Source organism: Chenopodium album, chromosome 27 (assembly GCF_948465745.1).
Source record: "Chenopodium album chromosome 27, dcCheAlbu1.1, whole genome shotgun sequence".
In the NCBI taxonomy this organism is placed as follows: domain Eukaryota; kingdom Viridiplantae; phylum Streptophyta; class Magnoliopsida; order Caryophyllales; family Amaranthaceae; genus Chenopodium; species Chenopodium album.
The window spans coordinates 21,960,846-21,970,444 of record NC_137860.1 but is presented as its reverse complement, the minus strand read 5'-3'; the positions used below and the strand labels follow the sequence as shown (position 1 = coordinate 21,970,444).

Here is a 9,599-nt window from a genome sequence, read left to right as displayed (position 1 = left end):
AGGCATGTCCAAATGACAGGTATTCGCTCCCAAAGATCGACAGTATGGTCGATTCTACAACCGGTCATGCCTTAATAAGATTTATGGATGCCTATTCCGGCTTCCATCAGATACCCCTGTGGAAAAAAGACCAAGAGAAGACGGCCTTCGTCACTAATCAGGGGTTATTCTATTATATTGTGATGTCGTTTGGCCTGAAAAATGCGCCTGCTACTTTCCAACGGATGATTAATACAGTCTTCATTAATTAAATTGGGAGGAACGTAGAAGCGTACATTGATGACATGATAGTCAAATCCAAGCAGCAGACGGATCATCTTCCTGATCTCCGAGAAACCTTCACCATACTCAGGCGGCATAAGGTCATGTTGAATCCTAAGAAATGCGTCTTGGTGTTAAGTCTGGGAAGTTTCTCGGATTCTTGATTGATCAAAAGGGGATAGAGGCTAAACCCGAGAAGATACATGCGGTTATTGACATGAAGTCACCCCTCACTGTCAAGGAAGTATAGAGATTAACCGGTAGCCTTGCAGCATCGTGAAGGTTCGTTAGCCGGTCAGGTTACAAATGCCTTTACTTTTTCCAAGCAATTAGGATGAAGACTAGATTTGAGTGGGGGGATGATGCTGAGGCGACCTTTCAGAAATTGAAAGAACACTTGCACTCTTTGCCATGGCTTATTAGCCCTTTGCCCAAAGAGACGTTGTATATGTACCTAACCGTCTCAGACCATACCCTCAATGCTGTTATCCTTGCTGAGAGAGACGACATCCAGCTCCCAGTCTATTTCATTATCCATAATGTATTCAGAAATGCTGAACTCCGGTACCCCACGGTTGAATAATTTGGCCTTCCTCTATATATGGCATTCAAGAAGATGAAACCATACTTCTTTGCACATCCGGTGGTATCTACACCGATCAACCCCTTAAGCTGCCAATGTCTTCCTTGGAGTCATCCGGTAGAATGCTGAAATGGGTTTTTGAAATCCAAAGTCTTGAGATCACTTACGAACCAAGAAAGGCAGTGAAAGGTTAGACGTTTGCCGACTTCATTGTTGAAATGACACGGCCGATTCCACCGGACAATCTTGATCAGGTTTGGAAAGTGTATGTAGATGAGAGCTCAACAAAGAACAGCTAAGGTGCAGAAATTATCTATGAGTCTCCTGAGGGGGACAAATTTGAATATGCACTACGGTTCAAGTTACAGGCCTCAAATAATGAGGCGGAATATGAAGCCCTGCTAACCGAAATCCGCATGTGTAAGGCAGCAGGAGATACAAAAATTGACACCTTCTCTGATTCACAATTGGTCGTAAGCCAGTACCAGGGGCAGTATGAAGCTATCCATCCGGCTATGATTAAATATGTTTAGGTGGTGAAAGAAATGGCCGAGACACTTAAAGTATTTTGTCTGAGTCAAGTACCGAGGTCTGACAACAACCAAGCGGATGCCTTGTCCAAATTGGCATATTCCGCCTGCCGTGATACACCTCGGTCAGTCTTTTGGGAAGTTCTTGAAAAAAGAAGCATATATGAAGAGCCCATTGGAATTTTGGACCGAAACTCTACCTGGATGGATGGCATCCGGGCTTACTTGACAGATGGCACACTTCTTGATTCACCACAGGAGGCAGCCGTCATGAAGAAACGAGCTGCAAACTTCGAGATGAGAAACGAAGATCTCTTCAAAGCAGGTTTTTTGAAACCCCTTCTGAAGTGCGTTACCCTAGAAAAGGGAAAGGAAGTTCTCGAAGAATTGCATACGAGATATTGCGCCTCTCATATAGGCGGCAAATTCTTAGCCGTCAGAGCCAGAAGGCAGGGTTACTTTTGGCCCACTCTTGAGTCAGACGCTAAAGAGATGGTGAAGAAATGCGATAAGTGCCAGAAATTTAGCAAGCTCATTCCTCGTCCAGCTACTGATTTGACGGCAATCCACAACCCAGTCCCGTTTGCTAAATTGGGCATGGACATCTTAGTTCCTTACACACCTGCGCCAAGTGGAAAACGCTATATTTTGGTGGCTGTGGATTACTTCACCAAGTGGGTGGAGGCAGAGGCGGTCAAGAACATCAGGACAAAGGATATCATCTCTTTCATTTGGAAGAACATTATCACCAGGTTAAGGGTACCTATGTCTATGGTGTTTGATAATGACCCTCAGTTTGAGACGCCTCAGCTTCAGACTTGGTTGGGAGATCAAGGGATCTCCAACTGTTTTACATCATAAGGCCGACCCCAAGCTAACGGCCTAGTTGAAGCCTTCAACAAACTTATCTCAGATGGCATCTAAAAGAAAATTGAAGGAGTCGGTGGTTTATAGGCGGAAGAATAAATTCATGTCCTATGGGCCATCCGGACAACTACAAATGGGGAAACCGGTGAAACCCCATTTCTCATGGTATATGGTGTTGAAGCTGTCTTGCCCATCGAGCATTATGAGCCGACTCTTTGAGTCATGCTTTACGATGAAGAGACAAATTGGGAGGCCATGCGGTTGGCATTGGACTCACTCCTGGAACGCTGGGGCAATGTTGCCTTACACCATGAGATCTACCGTCTGAGAAGGACAAAAGCCTACAATAAGAGAGTACACAAACGTCCTTTGAAAGTTGGGGACTTTATGCTACGGAAAATGGAGGCAACCGGTAGGGCCAATGAGCTTGGAAAGCTAACTCCTAATTGGGAAGGCCCCTACCGGATTTATGATGAAGTTAGGGATGGCACCTACTGCCTGGAAACTCCTGACAGCAGACGCCTGCCTAGAACTTGGAATGTAGACAACTTAAAAAAAGTACTACTTCTGAGAGTTGTAAATTTTTTGTAAACAAGAAATCTATCAATGAAAAATTGCTTTTTGTTTTCAATTATTTTGTTGTATTTATTGTTTGTTTTTACGCCGTCTGGGCAATGAACAGACGGACCATTCACATTTGCTAAACAAGCTAAGTTTGAAACTTAGTAGAAAAAACCCAACGTTCAAGTGACATGAGGCCAATGGCCAGATAAATAAACTAGGCACAAAAAGGCTTAGTAGTTACACAACCGGTCTAGACTAAGACGTAAGGCCTATGGCCATGTGGTTGATTATTTTATAAAATCGCCTGTTCTAGTATGAAACATGGCGTCTAGCGAAACCCCTCCGGGTGGAATCGTCATAGAGAGCACTCTATTGTTTGCTCTACGTATGCATGTAGACGGCAAAGATTGACCGACCTAATTGGTCAACTCATAGCCGTATAACCAGAATAATCTAAAGATTCGACCGAGTTTTCGAGTAGTCGGATGTCTTAGGACATCATCCGGCTATTGAAATTATCGCAAATGGTCGTTAAGTGCCTGGGTAAGAGGCAGGAATGCTTGTTTTAATAGATGGTTGTGCACTTGGTTTGGGGCAATCAACATTGTGATTGATTGGCTTACAAACATCTCATACTCCTTAAAGTATCAAACGTTTCCAAGCCAATCAATCAATCTAAGTGGAAAGCAACCACACAGCATGCAGCCGCCCAGGGGCAAGGACAGCCGGACCATTATCTACCGCATGCTTTTCATAAGTTAGGCAAAATATCAAGTATATATATATGCAAAATTCAAAATTCAAACGCAAACGCAATATACGTAAAACCGACCCAGTCGGAATACTTCATTAATTAAAATCGGCACAAATGCCGAATAATATTGTTAGCCGGATACACATCCGGTGAAATGAAAAAAGAAAACATTGTTACTTGACTCCATAGTCAGTAAAATACAAAGATACTCGGAACACAGGCCCAAAAAGAAGATAAATGGCATATTGCCGCAGAAGAAAGGGTGGCTGACTCAAAGCTGATGGGGTGGCTGCTCCGGTTGGTCTTGACCGGTTGGGAGGGCACTTGCATCTATATCAGCTTTTTGGACTTGGTCATTTTGGAGCTGATTGTTTTGCTACCCTTGTCCTTCAGCCAGCTCCCCCTCGTCATCGGAAACCTCGTAGCCAAGTTTCAAGGCTCAAGCTCTGAATGGAGGCGGAGGTTCCTCTCCCAATACTTGGGCATCGTACACCGCACTGGTGTAGTCATACCTACGTTTGAAGACCTTAAAGTCTACGTCTGGGTAAAGGAGACCCTAGGTACTCCTCAGACGGGCCTCGGTGTCCCGTTATTTTTTTGAGACCAGCCGGTTCTGCTCCTTAGAGATCTCATCTTGATGCTACCAACTGGCTGACGTCCGCTTGGAGCTTTGTGTTCTCTTGATCATCTCCATCCAATGCTTTGAGATCAGATTGTGCATTTTTCAGTTGCATCTCAAGGCCATTCGCCCGGTTGTTGGCGGCGTCATTATCAGCCGTCAGGTTCCGGATCAGCTCCTCCTGTTGCAACTCTACTATTTTAATTTCAACATCACACTTAATCTTAGTGAATTCAGCAGAGTTGAGAGCTTGAGTGGCCCTCTTTTTTGCATCATTTACCTTTTCCTGCTTCCGTCTGAAGGGGCCCCCCGTCTACCCTCAACATTACCTGAAAGGGGTCAGCCGGAAAATTGAGTACTTTGCAAAATGAAAGAAGAAAAAATGAAATGTTAAGTTGAGATCAACTTACCTCCACCAGCTGGCCCATGATCCGGTCAAAGTCTACCACCGGCAAATCAGGCACGGACTTCTTCTTAGACCGGGTGAGGGTTCTCACCATCTGTTTAGCGAACGCCTCCAGGTGAGGTGCTTCGGAGGTAGCATCTACACCATAAGAAGTACTGGGTGAGAGGGTTGCAGCATAGTTGGCACTCATTTTTCGCCGGCTGCTTACTGAACCTCCGGAGAGGCCGACCATAGTCTTGACTCGCATAAAGTCAAGCGGCCAAGGAAGTTCAATTCAGTCCTTACCTTGGGTCTAGGGCTGAGTCTGGGGTTGTGGAGTTTCACCCTCCCTAGTCGTTGCCACACCGTCAACAACAATGAGTGATTCGCCACTTATCGATACCATTGAGGAATTCAGCGCATTCTTCGCTAAACGCTCTGAGCTTCCACTAAGAGCCTTCAAAACAAAAGGAGACTTTCCCCCGGTCGTTGGATGATTCGGGTTGGCAGAAGAGGTTGTCTGGGGAGGGGTTCTTTTCCGCAGACTTAGCAGCAAGAGTTTTGTTTAACTCCTCACCCGGCCTCTTGATCAGCTTTGAGATGGAATGGGGAATAGTTTTGCCAGCACCCTGCAAAGGAAAAAGTAAAAAACGTTACAGCCGGCAAAGCTTTCGAGAAAAAAAAAATCAAGGTTAAAGAAAAGGGTCAGTCGGTCTTACCCAGCCCTTCTTGACATCTTTAGCCTCGACGACTGCTTTCTTCGCGAGCAGCTACTGTTTGCACTGCTGCGTAGCGGACTTAACCAGGGTCTTGTTTGGGTCCACCATTTTTAGCGCTTCGTGTACAAGAAGCTAGTAAAACAGTTAGTCAAAACAGTTCAAAGAATCAAAGTGCATAAACACAGACGACCAATTGCCGGATGTGTAGTGGGTCTACCCTTTGGGAACATCGTGCTAAGCCCGCAGGCGGACAAGAATCTTTTATCCTTGAAAAAATCTGAATGAGGGATCTAGGCTTTTGGCACAATTATCTGAGTCCGTCCCCCAAGGGCTCAGTTGTGGTTTCGAAGAAGCCCGGCTTCATTATTTGCTCGTAAGCTCTAGAAGACCCGGTTTCTTAGGGTCCGGTTGTGACTTAGCCTAGGAGCGGAGATCAAATAAAACTTCTCCTTCCAGCTGGTCCATTAGACACTTTGTCCAAAGTCATCAGATATTGAGGGAGGGTGGTAAGAATATACCACGCTCCATGGCTGCCTGGTGCCTTGCTCATGTAATGCATGTGAGCAAAGGCGGCAAAACTGGGTTCCAAATTCTAAAACTCGCAAGCGGCGATGTAGCTCAGAATGTTAACCCAGGAGTTTGGGGTGAGCTGCCAGATGCCCAAGTCAAACCCTTTTAATATTTTTCTAATCCCCCTATGGAGAAGGAAGCGGAGGCCGGCTGTAATTACTGCTCGTAGCAGACATATTAATTGTCAACGATTTCTATGTCGTCTTCCCAAGGCATTACCGCATCCTTAGGCAAAACCTCTATTTGCCACCCCTTTCTAAAGGGGTGTCTCTCTTTGAAAGCTTTAAGCCTCTCTCCGGCAAACGGGTCTGAAAAAGTTGATGCTTTAGCCGGCTTCTTGTAATCAGCCGCAAAATTGTCTTGATCAGAGCCGGACGCCTTTGATCCTGATCTCTCGGCGGCCTCTTCCCTGCTTGACTCATCTTCCGACTCATGAGAGGAGGCGGTATCCTCGTCGCCTGCCTCCCTTACACTGGTTTGGGGAGGAAGGAGAACCATCCTGGGAACCACTTTGCTCCTCCGAATACTCATGTTCCCCATCGGGAACAACTTCATCTGCGGGGACTTTCCTAGCGCGCCGCCTTCTCGGCTTAATAGCAGTTTTCTTAACTCTTGCCATTGTGTCCTACATAGACACAGAGAGGGAGGAATTCGGAGATGAGCAAAGCAGTTTCGACTGTCCAGAAAAGGCACCCCCGGTTCTAGATTCAGCCGCAATAGGATAGCGACTCAATGTCCTAGGCAGTGCCGTGTGTGTGTGGATGGAGAGTCCATTTTTTATTTTTAAAGGCTATGTATACAGACGGAACAAGAATGTATACAGACGGAAAAGAAGAAAAAAGTTGAAAGAGGGTACAGGCGGTTACGTTACTTTGGCTCTGGAAAATTAAATCTGAAAACTGCTTCAGACGGTGACAAAGTGTTGTCAAGCATGCACACGAAAATCATAAAAGATATGATGCAGGTGGGAGCAGAGTATCTCTCACTAGAATCTCTCTTTCTCTCTCTAAAAAATCTCAAAGTTGTGAAAATGAGAGGAGGGAGAGGGGGGGGGGGGGGGGAGGGTAAAACCCTATTTATAGAGGGGTAAAACGGGGGCATCTCTGTTACACCCCAGAAGGTGAATAGATGTTTTTACTGTTCACCCCTCACAGGGGAACACGTGTCACAGGCGCCACGCGACCCGCCACGTCACCCTTGTGAGGGGCAAATGTTTAGGGTAAAAATACCCTATATATGTGGACCAATCAGAGAGGTCCACTTGCCAAGTCTGAACAGGTCAGCATAGGCCACTCACCACCTGACACGTGGTAGCCTCAGATAAATTAGCACAATTGCGGCCTTTAAGGCTTAAATCTCGAGAAAGCCACAATTGCGGCACAGCCCACCAAACCTAGGTTAGAGTGACCTAGGGAGGGGCACTTTTCCCAATGACCCTATAAATAGGGAGATATACCCCCATTTTGGGGGCACATTCAATCATTTGTTACACCCATTTTCTCTCTTATCAGATCTCTGAATCCGAGAAAATCCCACCTAAATTTCCGCACCTTTTTACTCTCTTTCAAGTTCTAACTTGATCTTCGGAGGAGAAGCTCCAACCACCCGGATTCTCCGTTGTTTTTGCAGGTACAACTCAAGCCGGACCAGTCTTCATGCTGTAACTCTCCTGAGGGACAAAACACCCAAAACAAGTACCACTACATGGATAATGGTATATAAAAAGTACCGTTCAAACAACTTATACTTTTATGGTACATTATACATGTATAGACGTATAGTAGTACACAAAAATGTAGCACTATACCAAAACAAGATAGAAAATGTACCACCAAATCCCAAATATTCCTCCTGTGTCGTACATGCCAAATACATAGGCCCTATGCTCCTCGTTGCATAACCTACCAAAATTTGTGAATAAACTACCATACATACAAGTTTTCGGCGCTGACTATTACTTGCACATGATAATAATAATAAGGAAATTTTAACTATTGGTATATATCTCAAAAATGGCCTCTACTGACTTTTGGCACCCATCTAAAGTTTTATTTTATTTTAGTATCTAGAGTTGTTAAAAGCTGACCCGACCTGAAATACCGATCTGAACCTGATTATTAATCGACCCATCTGAACCCGAAAAAATGATGACTCGAACCAATCTGACTTGACCTAAAACCAACCTTAAACCCAAGTTAACCCAAGGTGTTTGGCCGTATGAAAAGTATGTGCCCAATGTCCTGTCATGCCACATCTGTAACATGTTTCTTTTCCTTTCGAAGGAAGTTGTTTGTGGCTTCCAGATGACTGTTCCTTCTGTTTTTCAAAATCTTTGAAATTACTGTTTCTTTGAAAATTGTTTCTGCCATGACCACGGCCACATCCGCGATAATTTCCACGGCCTCTTCCACGCGCGGCCATTGTAATTTCCATGTCCACCTCTTCGCGTAGCATATGCCTCGAGTGGATAAGAATTTGTTGCATTTTCCTCATGATGAGTGGCCAAGGACTCAGTTGGTCTCATATTATGATTATTCAATAGAAGTTCACTATTTTGTTCCGCAACAAGCAATACACTCATTAACTCATTGAACTTTTTAAAACCTCTTTCACGATACTGTTCTTGCAACAGTATGTTGTTGCATGAAAGGTAGTGAGTGTTTTTTCAATCATCTGTTCATCCGAAACTGGATTATCACAATATCTCAATATAGACACTATCTCATGTATGTTTGAATTATAATCAATTACATATTTGAAATCCTGGAACTGTAAATTTGTCCAGTCAAATAATGCCTTAGGAAGGAGCACCCTTTTGTGGTGTCCAAATCTTTCATTAAGGCAATCCCATAATTCTTTGAGATCTTTAACCATCATGTACTCAGTTTTAATGCCTTCATGTAAATGATGCCTTAAAAATACTAAGGCTTTTGCCTTATCTTGTTCAGTAACAGGTTTTACAACAGTCATTGCAGAAGTGGTAGTATCAGTTGTTTGACCAGGGGAACTTTTATTTTCTTTAACAGTGTGCTCCATCCCTTGAGCTTTCAAATTTATCATTGCATCCACTTTCCATTCTAGAAATTTCTTCCCAGATAAATCTAAAATGCTGAACTGTCTTTTCATAAGGTCTCCCATTTTAGCTACAACAATTTACGTGATAATTAGTTTATAATAATAAATTATATGTACAACTCACATGTTTAGTTCTTCTATATTTATAATTAGGTTAATAAAACGCATGATAATTAAATTTAACAATAATAAACCATGAATAATATAATCTTTTCACCCCCTTGGTTTATTATTGTGAGTAATTATAGTTACAAAAAAACAGCAAAACGACAACAATAACAATAGTAACAATGATTATAATGATAACGGTAATATTATACAATGATGATTAATAACAACAAACCAACATAATAAAATAAAAACAAGCTTTTAATATATTAAAACGACAAAATAAGTGAGTTTTACTTGTACATAATAACAAAAATTAATATTGCTATTAAAAAAACTACAAGCACCGTAATTAGAAGGAAATATTGTTTTATCTTCCTTAAATCTTCCTCAAAAGAGTGAAGTTGTGGGTGTTTTGGATCTTTTGGTTGCCGTCGTTGGGGAACATATCGGAGAAGAATGGGGTGATAAAATTTTTAGGAGATATTTGAATAAAAAGTGGGAAGGGATAAGGGATTTGTGGTGAAATCGAGGGAAAAATCCGCCTTTTATAGAGGTAGGTTT

The 9,599-nt window shown here is 43.3% G+C and overlaps 1 protein-coding gene across 1 annotated transcript; it reads right to left on the bottom strand.

Moving 5' to 3' along the window:
- Positions 1-8,432: 8,432 nt before the first annotated feature.
- LOC145619778 (uncharacterized) lies at positions 8,433-8,978 on the bottom strand. Its single transcript, XM_081674472.1, has one exon. It carries the CDS (start codon positions 8,976-8,978, stop codon positions 8,433-8,435), a length of 546 nt encoding a protein of 181 aa, XP_081530598.1.
- Between the last annotated feature and the right edge of the window lie 621 nt (positions 8,979-9,599).